General features: G+C 41.0%; 1 protein-coding gene across 1 annotated transcript in view; it reads left to right on the forward strand.

Annotated features, from left to right (window-relative positions):
- Positions 1 to 13,677, forward strand: part of CAPN2 (calpain 2) — a 98,683-nt gene that overhangs the window by 11,943 nt on the left and 73,063 nt on the right. The window contains exon 2 of the mRNA XM_001367778.5: positions 2,356 to 2,425. Within this exon, the coding sequence (XP_001367815.3) occupies positions 2,356 to 2,425 (70 nt within the window). The remainder of the gene's footprint in view (positions 1 to 2,355; positions 2,426 to 13,677) is intronic.

Consider the following 13,677-nt stretch of genomic DNA (forward strand, 5'->3'; position numbering starts at 1 on the left):
GCTTGTCACCTCCCATTCCAAAGAAACTTCTACCCTTTCCCAGAACACCCCTGGGTGTTATGGGGTATTACAGGCAGAAAACCTCAGAAAATAATCATTGAGAAAGTGGATCCAAATCCAGGTAGAGGTGTGGTTTGGGGTCTGACATAACATGGGTGAGTTTGAGGTCGCCAAAAAGGGAATAAGGTGCATGTACAGATTGGGGGGGGGTCCCCTGGTCTGCCAGAGCCCTTAGTGCGCATGTCCCATGTTTCCCACCATTGTCCCATCTGCTGTCATTTGTCAATGTAGGAGAGGTCTCCCTACCCTTCTGGAATCAAAGATGGGAATATAGAGAGGATATAGTACAGTAGACTATAGATGCTTAATAATGCCTAACAGTTCAGAACGAAGGTAAATACAGAGCAATATAAGCAATTAATAATGCAGAACAACACAAAGCTGGTGTGCAGATCAGAACAGTACAGAACCAGTAGGAGTGACTAATAATACAGATATTGCAGTTTATGCTTAACTAGTGCTAACTGGTGAGAAATACAAGATTTTAGAACATGAGGGGCCCATTTCTATCACTATCCACTGCCCACCTCCATCTCTACCTTTCTTCCTACCTCCTTAAATCCCTATCTCTCTCCTCCCTTCTCACCTTCCTTTCTCTCACCACCCTTCCTTCCTTTCCTTCCTTCCTTTCTTCCTGCCTTCCCTCCCTCCCTTTCCTCTACCCTTCTTTCCTTCATTTCTGTTTTCCTTCCTTTATTTCCTTCCTGTCTTTCTTTCCTTCCTTTCTATCTTCTTTCTTTCCTGTCTTCCTATCTTCCTTCTTTCCTTCTTTTTTTCTTTCCTTCCTATCTTCCTTCCTAAAATATCCTTTTGATCACTTACCTGGCCTATTTTAGTTGACTTCCCTATATCTGCTTCCTTTGTCTACTAAGTTGATATGTGACCCATTGAGCAGATTGCTTCACTTGGTGTCAAGAAGACATGAATTCAAACCCTGATTTAGACACTTAGCAACTTTATAACCATAAGCAAATCACAACCTCTATGAGTCTCAGTTTCCTCATTTGTAAGGTAGGTCTGATTAATGCACTATCTCCACAGGGTTGCTGTGAGAACCAAATGAGATGATATATTAAAGCACTTTTTTAAACCTTATTATATAAATGTTACCTCTATTATTGCATTCTCACTGTCTCCTTCATGCTTTTGCCATATTGATCTTCCTTAGATATGAGTCTGGTCCCATCACCCTTCTACTCAAAAACCTTTCTTTGGTTCCCTCTGACTTACACCCTAAAAAACTGATCCTTAACCAGATCATCCAAGACCTTCCACGCTTGTGCCACTTTTCCGTTCTATCTTAATTTCCTACTCCCTTCCAGATACTTAAGGCTCTAACAGAACTAACTACTTGCCATCTCCTGTGCATGTTTAAATTTTTTTTTTAACTTTTACCTTCTGTCAGTATCAGTTCTAAGACAGAAGATTGGCAAGAGCTAGGCAATCAGAGTTAAGTGATTTGCTCAGGATCACACAGCTAAGAAGTTTCTGAGGGCAGCTTTGTACCCAGGTCCTCCCAACTCCAGGCCTGGCTCTCTAACCACTGTTCTACCTAGCTGCCCCACATTTCAAATTCTTCCTCTATTTTTGCTCTTGCTTTTCCCTGTGCCTAGATGTTCCACCCTGACCTCTTTGAGCCTATTGAATTCTTCTCCATCCTTTTAAGATCTACTCAAATGCCAACTCCTCCATGAAGCTTTATCTGATCCTTTCATCGAATGATATTTTTCCCTATATCCTTATAAAACATTTTTCTGCCCTTCTCTGATGTATTTATCATGCAGTTGTTTTTTTGTTTTTTTTTTAATGATAGTTATTAGGTGGTAAAGCGGATAGTGCATTGGATTTAAATCAGGAAACCCCAAGTTCAAGTCCTGCTTTATATATTTTTTATCTATGTCACTCTGTGCAAGTCACTTAACCTTTCTCAGCCTCAGTTTGTGGAGAATAATAGTACTTTACCTGTGAATATCAAAGAAGATAACCTGCATGAAATAACATATATTCTTGAAATGCTAGCTATTTGTGCATGGGTCATGTTCTCCAGAAAAGAGATAAGCTCCAGGAGGGCAGAGACCAGTTCTGATTTAAAAATCCGTATCATGTGCCTAATCAATTGCCATTTGACCAAATTATTCAAGATAATGCCTTTAAGTCCCAGAGATACTTTGCTCCAAGCAAGAATTATCCCCAAAGAAGAGGAGAGATTAAGTAGTCTGACCACTTAATTGGGATAATTGGATCCTGGTGGTGGAGAACACAAGCATTAACAATACTTTATGGGTCTTTTCCCAGGAGATCTGCTCTGATCCTCAGTTTATTGTTGAAGGAGCAACTCGCACAGACATCTGCCAAGGAGCCCTGGGTAAGTGACTGAGAGATGGTCCTGCACAGAGTCCACACAGAGTTCAGGCGCTCTCTTTTCTCTTGGACTTTACAACCTTTATGCCTAGATTTTTGGTTTCCCTTCCCAGGAGCCTTCCAACCTAGTATTGCTTGTGTCCTGACAACTGGAATGCTTTAAAAGAGCCACAATTGGTTCAGCCTTTCCAATGAAGCACACATCCATCCCCTACAAATACCTTAGTAGACATTTTCCATGAGTTCTACATTCCAACTAGTCTGTCCCCTGGTGACCAGGCCTTTGGAAAAGAGGTTCTCCAAGATTTTCTAGGCTGGTTTTCACACTGTCCATTGGCAGGTCTATACTCCAAGTCTCTCCAGGTTGGTCAGCCTTGCCAGACCTTGCCTTCTACTCACATAGCCTTTGAAAAACTGGAGTCACCTCCAAACCACAGTGAGGCATAAAGTGGCCAAGAACTGCCAGCCAAAAATGACCAGTTTATAGGGAAAATAGATAGATAAAGCATTGATTAGGGGTGTACTAGTGCTGGGAAGAGGCAGCTGTGGCTCAGTGGTACCTGGACTCGGGAAGACAACCTCAAATACAACCTCAGATACTTCCTAACAATGTGTCTGTGTGACCGTGGGCAAGTCACTTTACCTCTGTCTGCTTAGGAGGCAGTTAAGTGGCTAGAGTGCTGAGCCTAGAATCAGGAAGACCTGAGTTCAACTATGGCCTCAGATACTTCCTAGCTATGCAACTCCTGGGCAAGTCACTTAACCTCTGATTGTCTGACAAAAAGATTCACTGGAGAAAGAAATGGCAAACCACACACCTATCTTTGCCAAGAAAACTCCACAGATAGCTATGATGCTTTGTGGGATCACAAAGAGTCAAATATGATGGAACAACAGCAAAGTGTTGGGCACTGTTAGGTGATGGAGATACAAATATAGACAAGTGATGCAGACCCTGCCCTTGGGAAGCTTACATTCTAATGGAGAAGACAGTAAGTACATAAATAGGAGAAAAACATGGGGAAGGTGCATACATACACCAGGCACAGCATGGAGATGGCCAGGATCTAGGCAAGAGAAGACAGAAGTAACCCATCAGAGCCCCAGCTGATTCCAGTGATAGCTGTCAAGATTTCAGTAGTGGGGAGATGGAGATAGTGGACTCTTCTGTACAGTGTGATGTGGAGATGGCCAGGACGTGATCATAAAATCTCAGAATTGCAAAGGGTCTCAGAGGATCCACTGTACCTGGCACATAGTAGGTGCTTAATAAATCCTGGTTGAATTGGGGGGGGGGGGCAATATAGCCTGTACCATACTAAGGGAAATTTTTTCTAGGACCATAAAGGTAGCAGAATGAGAGAACAGAGCAACAGAGGAATCTAGAAGGCTGTGACCATTCAGCAAACAAAGCTCAGCCATCTCTCCCCTCTCTGCATTATCTGCCTAGTAAATGGGGGAAAGTGACTCACTCTAGCAGAATAGGAAGTGTTCTCCATGGAGGAGTCCCGGCTTTTACCAGATAAGGTCACAAACATGGTATCATCATGGCAGGGAAGCCACTTATTGATCCAAAGGCAGATGTTGTGTTCCATTGGTAAAAACAAATTCCAGGGGGTAGTTGAATTGAAAGGCATATCAAAAGCCCAGTCTTTGATTCTGAATGTAATTCACATTATGATTTTAAATACTAAGGGCCTGAAGGAGAGGCTCTTCCTCCTGTTTGGAGCCACAGACACACTAGGGCAGGACATTCTCAGCTGTGGCTTCTTGCAGCCATTGTTCAGAACACACATGGAGTCTATTTATGGTAAAAGGGATATGGTATGGATGAATGAAGTGAATTCATAACAAGAGACCCATTTTTAGCCATGAGTTTATTTTAAATATATTTTACTGAGATCTTTTGTTTTCACATGGCCCAGATTTTCCCTTTATCTCTCCCCTACCCTTTCCTACAGTTATCCTTTATAACAAAGGCATTTTTTAAAAAGAAAGAAAAAGAAGAGAAAAAATCATTAAAACACATCCAAAAAAAAATCTGCTACATGCAACATTCTTTTCCTTCCATATATTCACATGATATGAAATGTAATTTCACAGCATTCAGTTTCAAGTTGTTAGTTTTTCCCTTTTTATATTGTTTTCTTCATTACATATAGTGTTTCTTTGGTCTGTTTATTTTGCTCAGTCCCCATAAGTCTCTCCATCCTTCCCCGTATTCATCATTCTTGTAATTTCTTACTCCATAATAATAATCTGTCCCATCATGAACTTGTTTAGACATTCCTGTGTCAATGGGCATCTAATTTGTTTCTAGTTCTTTGCTACTATGAAAGTGCTGCCATAAATATCTTATATATGAAACCCTTCTTTTTGTCAATGATTTCCTTGGTGTAAATGCCTAATAGTAGAATCTTGAGTCAAAGGGCATGGACATTTTAGTAATTTTATTTGCAGATTTCCAGATTGCTTTTCAGAATGGGTATACCAATTCACAGCTCCACCAACAGTGCATTAGTGTGCTTGCCTCTCCACAATACCTCTAATAATGACTATTTCCATCTTTTGTCATTGTTCATCCAGTACATTAGAGAGATTTTTAGGTAGTCTACAATGAGTTACAGGTTCTCCTGGCTCTGTTGGCTTAGGTCTGTTCCCATCTATCTACCCCCAAGACCACCATCATAGTTCAGGGATTCATCACATCTCAATTAGTTGTTTGAAATTTTTTTTTAATTTCCATTTATTGAAATAACCTCCAGTTGGTTTCCTGGTTTTCCATCTATTATTTCTCCCATTTACTCCCCACATAAAGCTGCCAAAGTGATTATTTTCTGAAGCACAGGTCTCTCTCCCTAACTCAAGAAGTTCTTGCCTTTAAGATCAAATATAAACTTTTCTGATTGGCTTTTACAGCCTTTTACAATGAATTCACCATCATTCACTCTCATTTCCAGTTAAACTGGATTTCTTAGTGCACAACATTCTGTCCTCTATCAGAATACCTTTGTAGATGCTATGTCCTATGCCTAGAATATACTCCTTCTTTACTTCCTCTTCAGAGTCCCCTAGCTTTCTTCAAAGTTGGGCTCAAATTTTTCTTCTTCTAGGAAGCCTAACCTGATTTCAAGTGTTAGTTCCCTACTACTTTGTTATTTATTATTTATAAAATTATTTTATATTTAACTTACCATCTAGATGTGGTTTCCTTCCAGTAGAATATGATTTCCTTGAGAATAAGTACAGTTCCAGTTTTGTCTTTGTAATTCTGGGACCTGGCACAATTTCTGGCACATAATAAGTACTTAATAAATGCATGTCAAGTGAATGAAGGAATGAATGAATGGGGGGGGGGGTGGCAAATTGTAAAACCATGCAAAAACAAACAGAGCTGATTTGGGGCCATAGCCCAGAAGTTTGAAAAACATTGTTACCTTGTTTTGGGATGCTTGAAATTCCAGAGCTCATTTTTAGAAGGAGAAAGCAAATATCTACACATTCTTGACCCAGCCCCCTGAAATACCAACCTGCAAAGGAGTGTTTTGGAAATAGCAATGGGTTGACCAAAATGGGGATCATAGATTTAGAGCTTGAATTGTAGACTCAGAAAACATTTGGTTCACTAAAAACTGGTCAAAGTACTACTCCACCTTTGGCCCATTTTTCAGATGGAAAAATTGGAAGTTCAGAGTGGCTAAGAACCTGGTAGAGGAGAAAAGGAAGAAACAGAAGGTTCTGGATGCCCAGTGCCAAGGGAGGAAGTAGTAATAGAATTGAGGAGAAGGTAAACAAGAGGATTCAGGAGGATCCAAAAACAAACTTGCCTCCTTCAGAGTTTTGTCCTATTATCCACCCTATGCATTAGCCTGTAGAACCTGGTATATAATGGACTGAAGGAACACCCTGCTCTTCAGAAGGTGGGAACAATGGTCCACATGTGAGACAGGCACCTGTAGCATTGTCCTCTCTTCTGCTTGAACATTTCTTTGGTTTCTTCCTGTTATTGTTAAAACATTTCTATTGATAGCAGGGGTGTGTGTGTGTGAGTGTGAGACAGACAGACAGAGAATCACAGAGAGAGTCAGGGACAGAAAGAGACAGTGTCAGACAGGGAGACAGAATCAGAGAGAGATAGAGAGATAGTCAGAGAGAGAGAAAGGGAGAGACAGAGAGAGGTAGACAGGCAGAGAGGCAGAGAGAGATCTTTCTCCTTAGATCATAAGTTCCTTGAGAAAAGAGACTGCTGTTATAATGTCCCCAAAGTCTTAATGCAGTTACCAATCAATACTAAGTATGGGTTCTTAGGCAGTTGGGGGTTAAATGACTTATCCAGGGCCACACAGGTGGGACCTGTCTGAGGCCAGATTTGAATCCAGGACCTCCCATCTCCAGGCTTGGCTCTCAATCCACTGAGCCACCCAGTTGGCCCTAGAAATGTTAAGTAATAAATCTGAGGGCTAAGAAAAATATATACAGCCAGTCTGGCTCTTTCCTTGGCCAGACCTTCTAAAGAGAATCATTTTTGCCAATTCATGAGTCATTCTCAGGACTGCCTCAGCTCAGTTGCAGACTCACAGAACTGCCATCAGTCAGTATTGAGTCCTAGGACACAAAAACTGGAAAGGCTCTTGGAACTCAGCTGCCCAAATACCCATTTTAAGATGAGAAAACTGAAGCTAGTAGAGAAATAAGGCTGCAGAGCAAATGTCAGAGGCCAAGGAGGGCAGCCAGGATGGTGAAGGGCTTTGAGCTCATGTCATCTAAGAATCAGTTGAATGAACTGAGAATATTTTGGCTGAAGAAAAGGCCTGGAGGAGGAGGAGAGAGAAGGAACATGACAGATGTCTTCAAGTATTTGAAGGCCTCCTATGTGGACTCAGAGGGCAGAATTAGGAGTCATGGGCAGAAGTTGCAAAGGGAAAACTTTAGGCTTTATATGAAAAAATTTCCTAACAATTAGAGTTGTCCAAAAGTGGCACAGACTACCTAGAGAAGTGGTGGATTTCCCCTTACCCCCTTCCTTAGAAGCCTTAAAAAAAAATCCTTATCTTCCATCTTATAATCAATACTGTGTATTGGTTCCTAGGCAGAAGGGCAAGAAGAGCTAGGCAATGGGGGTTAAATGACTTGCCCAGGATCACACAACTAGGAGGCAAATTCAAACCCAGGACCTCTTGTCTCAATCCACTGAGCCATTTTTGGAAGTCTTTAAGACAAGTCTGGATTGTCATTTGTTTTGTAAATTATATCAGGGATTCCTTTTAGATATGATTTGGGGTTTAAATCTAAGGCCTCCCAGATCCCTTCTAATTTTCCAATTCAGTGATTCTCTGAATCCTTTTCCTTTAGCTTACTTTTCTAGGGTTCAGCTAGGAGTTCCCTGCACAGCCAGGCAATAGTTAACGCAAAATGAAACATCTGCCTGTGTTCCCAGAAGTTTCTGCTTTGGAACTTTTCCTGATTCATTCAGATCAGGTTACAGCAACGAGCTGACCAGGAAGCACTGCACAGTGCAGAAAGCGGTCATTGCCGAGGATGAGCTCATCAGAGAATAACTGTAGTTTCCATCCACGGCAGCTAGAAACCAAGCTTTAGTCTTGCAGCCTGCCATAGTGCAGTTCTCTGGGTGTGCATACCCGATAGAGTGCCATGACCCCTGCCACATAGAGGTTGGGGGGATAGCCACATATCACCAACCATACTCTTTTGTGTAATTTCCACATGAAAGCAGTTACCGAGGGGCAGAATCAAGCTCTGAGTTGGGCTAGTTCCATTGCCCTGCTATTGTTCACAATGACCCTACAGCCTCTTGGGTCTTAAAAGATATCAGAAGACTAGTTCCCTGTTGCAGTGGGAAGAGAATTGGGGACCCAAAGAACACCTGTGTGACTCAGGGAAAGTCACTTATGACCCTCTCTGAATCTCTGTTTCCTCATCTGTAAAATGAAATTGGACAAACAACCCCTAAAACTCTTTCTGGTCCCAAATCTTTGACTCAATGGCCAAGTGGTGTCTGAGGGCCCTTCAAGCTTTGTAATCTATGAGCCCAAATTATGGGAGTGGTTCAAGAGTTTCCATCAAACTCCTGGTTCTCTGGCTTAGCTTTATTATAATGAAATGAGTATTGGGTTAGAATCAGGTTTTATTGACTTGAGATTAAAGCTCATTTGTATGACTTTGGATAATTCACTTTAGGTTTTTCTTGTGCCTCTTTTTACTAGTCTATCAAATGAAAATTATAAGGCATAGCTTTACAGAGGTATTGGGAGCCTACAATGAGATACTATGTATAAATCACTTTGTAAGTTGTAAAATGCCATCTATACTATGTAAAATGTTAGCTATATGTCTATATATATTATTTGTAGCTGTATAATAGCTACATACATAGCTATTATTCACTATTTATTATTTCACTATTATTAGGGAAGGGAGATAATGATATTTCACCCTAGGCAGGCAATTATTTCATTGGCATTCCTAGATATCAACTACCAAATTCTCCACTGCCCCTGCCTGCCCTAGACTTCTTCCAAAAAGAAACCCATAAAAGACCCAGTAAAATAATAGTAATAATAAGAGCTGGTATTTACGTGCTTCTCTAAGATCTGTTACACAACATATACATTAGCTCAGTTGACCCTCATAACAACCCTATGACATGAGTGCCAGAGATATTTTTATTCCCATTTTACAGGTGAAGAAAGGGAGGCTAGAAAAAGGTAAGTATACTTATTTCCTAGGCAAATCACACACACACACACACACACACACACACACACACACACACACGTTTTGTCTCCAAATCCAATATCACCTGCTATGCTGTTTCACTGTCACAGAATACCATGGGTGGAAGGAAATCATTTGGGCTCCATATGTATTATCAAGAACTTGATATAAGTCATGAGTAGAAAATAAGAACAAAGGACACTCATTGGCCAAATGCCCAACCTGTATTTTGAATCTTAAACTAAGGCTGAGGTTGAACCAGCCCAGTTTTTTGTTTTTTAAAAAACATATCTAATGACCCAGTTAGAACTGGAACCAAACCTACAATTGTTCCTTGAGATTACTGGGTTGGGCAAAGCCAAGACATCAAAATAGTCTCTTAAATAAAATCTCTCAAGCCTCAGAGACATACGTGCAAAAATGACTGTCATAGGTCAGATTTCTTTCATGTTTTACAGTTTACAAAGGGCTTTCCTCACACAAGTATTATCCTATCTTAGAACTAGGAAAAGTTGGGTTTAGAGAAGTTAAGGGCTTGCCAAGTACCACATGGAAAGAATAGTAGGATCAGAACTCAAACCCAGGTGTTCTAACTCCAAATGCATATAGCCCTAGGAGTCTTTTCACCTCTTGATGTACCTTGATGTAACTCAATATCTTCACCTTCCAATCAAAAATTGGCAGAGAAATGAAGGAAATGGGTTTATCTTAATATAATAATAACAATTACTTACAAAGCACTTTGCATTTCTATTCTCATCTGATCTTCTCTGTAACCCTTGGAGGTAGGTGTTAAATAAAAATGAACATTGCCATTATATGGCTAGGGAAACTGAGGCAGACAGCCGTTAAGTGGCTCCACAGCTGGGTGGTATCTTAAGACAGTGTGTGAATTCTGTACTTCCTGACTCCAAGTCCAGTGTTCTATCTGCTATGCCACTTTGCTGTTTAACAAGGATATCTTCATGATGCCTCGATTGGGAGAAAATGTACTTGGACATTCTGTCATTCTGTCATAGCCTAGGCTTCCATGGCTCTACCATACTGTATTTGGAATAAGAAGACTCAGGTTCAAATCCTACCTATGACCCTAACTGTTAATTTAAGTAGGTTGGGCAGTAGGTACAATAGAAGACCCATAAGGTACAGCATCTCCATTTTAGATCACATTGTTATTATTGTTCAGCCATTTTTCAATTGTATTTGATGATTCATGACCCCATTGGGGGTTTTCTTGGCAAAGATACTGAAATTGTTTGTCTCCAGCTCATTTTACAGACGAGGAAACAGAAGCAAACATGGTTAAATGATTGGCCCAGGGTCACACAACTAGTAAGTGTTCAAGGCCAGATTTGAATTCAGGGAAATGAGTCTTCCTGACTCCATGCCCTTACTGCCTCATCTATCTGCCCCTTTCATCATACTAGGATTCTTTATAAAGGTTGAACCCTGTTATATACTCGGTAAAATGGCATTTGCACCATTGAGCTCAAATTTCCTGCCCACAGATTAGTAGGTTGGATGATATACATTTATTGGATTTTGCCTGTGGATTTAAAAAGGGAATAATAATAACGAGCATGTAGTTTGTACTTGGTATACATTACTTCATTCAATCTTTACAACAACCCTATAGAGTCAGTTTGACCAGCATTATTATCCTCATTTTACAAATGAGGAAATCAAGGCTTATAGAAGTGAGATGACTTGTCCATGATCAAAGGAGAGATTTGAACTCAAGTCTTCCTGACTCTAAGCCCATTTCTCTATCAGTTATGTTGGATTCCCTCCTGGATTACATGTGACTCTTCTTTTCCTCTGTCTGTCTGTCTGTCTGTCTGTCTGTCTGTCTGTCTGTCTGTCTCTCTCTCTCTGTCTCTCTGTTTCTTTCTTACTACCTCTCCCCCTTTCTCTCTGTCTCTCCCTCTCTTTTTTTCTGTATTTCTCTGTGTTTCTCCCTGTATCTCTTTTCCTTTCTCTCTCTCTCTGTCTCTCATACACACACATATGGTTGAAGAAGAGGGAGAAAAGACAAAAAGGGAAGAGAAACAGTGAAGAAGATCAGAATCAAGGGGGACATTAAAAGTGATCTAATCTTATACACACACACACGTATACATTTTACATATGAGGAAACTGAGGCCAAAGGAAATTAAGTGATTTATCCAAGGTCACAATCATCAGAGCTGGAATTTCTACTCTCATCCTGCAATGCCAAGTTCAGGGCTCTCCTTGCTTCCCTGAAGCTGAGCAGAGAGTAAGGAATACCCAATTTAGAGGCAGGGCCCTATCTTTGAGCTCCCAGTTCATCTGAAGGGGAGAACCTAGTACTCTTATGGGAAAATAACATCACCACCCTCAGCATACTGGTAAATATGAGAGTTGGAGTTGAAAATATTGGAGCTCTAGGCAAGAGTTTCACCGATAATAATAGCTGACAAGCGGTTCTTCAAAGTTTGTGAAACACTTTCCTCTGAGAATATTACTCATCCCCTGTATTAAGGTAAGATATAGTATTCTCCCCATTTTACAGATGAGAAGTAATTATCAGAACCTCTTGAAAAACTCTAATATTAACTTTAAAATCAGATTCTTCTTTTGAAGAGGGCCCTGTAAAGTAGAAAGATTTAGGAAGTGGGTCTTCAGCTGACATGGTGGAGAAGACAGTTGGTCCTCTCTGCTTTATTAAAAATAAAACCAAAGTGTGAAAATACACGCAAACAGTGGTGCCAAGCAACAGCCCAGAGATAAGGAAGAAAATGTTTGTGGGCAGGAGGAAATGAGTGATCTGTGGCTCACCAGTTCCTCTCTTTCACATCTGTGTGTATCTCCTCCCTCACAAAGCCTCCAACATGGCAAAGCAGCATAGTATATAGGGCACTTGACTAGGATTCAGGAACCCCTGGCTTCCAATCCTGATTCAGACACTTCCTAACTGGGTGATTTCCTCTACAAAGTGGGGATCGTGATAGCATCTCCAGCCCAGGGTTGTGAGGATCAAACAAGGGAATATTTGTCACTTCAGTAGCCCAGTTCATCCTCTAATCTGGCTGGGGTATCCTTTGGACTCCTTCTCATAGTACATAGCACATAGTAGGACCTTAATGCTTACTGACTATTCAGCTGCCCAGTACCATGCCCAGCGTCCGCCAGAGGCAGGTGGAGAAGGAAGGCTCCTTGGTGGGGTGGAGGGTTGCCAATACTCAGCCCTGACATCAAGTCACCATCCACCACCCACTCTTCTATGAGAGGTTTCCAGGAGATTTTCAGAGCTGTATTCTTTGGCTGGTCCTATACCTTAGGGTTGGGGGAGAAGCAAACCCCAATCCCCCAAATCCCATTTGGGTTTAAACTGATACCTACTCCCAGGATGACCTTGGGCAAACCAGTTGTCTAGACATCAGCTGACTCTATAAGATATGGGGTTTATTCTAGATGGCTTCGGAGGTCTCTTCTCGCCTCAGAGCTAAAATTCTATGAATGAGAGGCAGCACAGTGGCACAGTGGATAGAGTTTCTGATCTGGAGTTAAGAAAATATGGGTTCAAACCCAGTCTTTGACACAGTGTGGGACCCTGGGCAAGTCACTTAGCCACTGTCTGCCTCAGTTTCCTCAACCATAAAATGAGGATAATATGAGCACCTCCCCTATCTACTTCTCGGGGTCATCATGAAGATCCAAGGAGTTAACATCTGTGTAACAATTAGCACAGTACCCGATGCCGTGGGTGCTTAGTAAATATTTATAATGACAAATTAGATAGTGTGTTGTCCTCTGAATCAATCAGTCATTCAACAAGCATTTATTAAGCATTTACTGTTTGTCAGGCAGTGGACTAAGCTGGGGGGAGGGGGTTCTCAACTTTCTTCCCCTGGCAGTCTGTGTGACCCTGGGAAAGTCATTTCTGACTTTCTCTAGATCTCAGGAATTCAGTGCACACAGAGCACCAATCCAGGTAACTGGTCAACGAAGGCTTCACAAGGGAAATAAAATGTAAGATGGTCCTTGAAATAGATAGGATGGAGGGAGAGAATGCTGTGAGCAAAGATGTAAAGGTTAGACAATAGTAGCCGGCACTTATACAGTATTAAATATATAATAGGTTACAAGAGAAATATATTTATAAAAATATATAGCATTAAATAGACAAGTATTTCTTTATATAGCATTAAATATATAGTATTTAATGTTTACAGGATGCTTTAAAAACATTATTGTGTTTGATTTTCATACCAACCGTAAGAGGTAGGTGCTGTTATTATTCCCATTTTACAGATGAGGAAACAGAGGTTGACAGAAGTTGAGTGACTTGCTTAGGATCACATAGCTATTAAGAGCTAAGAAAATATGGGGGATTGTGTCAAGTTTGTGGGTCATGGAACAGGATAAAAGAAATGAGGTTGGTATCAGGAGGGTCACAGACAGACTTACAGACAGACTCAAGGCCTCTTGGTGATCAGTAACAAAGTTGGGTCAGGAATCAGTGTGTAGACAGCCACATAGGGTTATCCTAAGAGAATT

Source organism: Monodelphis domestica, chromosome 2, assembly GCF_027887165.1.
Source record: "Monodelphis domestica isolate mMonDom1 chromosome 2, mMonDom1.pri, whole genome shotgun sequence".
In the NCBI taxonomy this organism is placed as follows: domain Eukaryota; kingdom Metazoa; phylum Chordata; class Mammalia; order Didelphimorphia; family Didelphidae; genus Monodelphis; species Monodelphis domestica.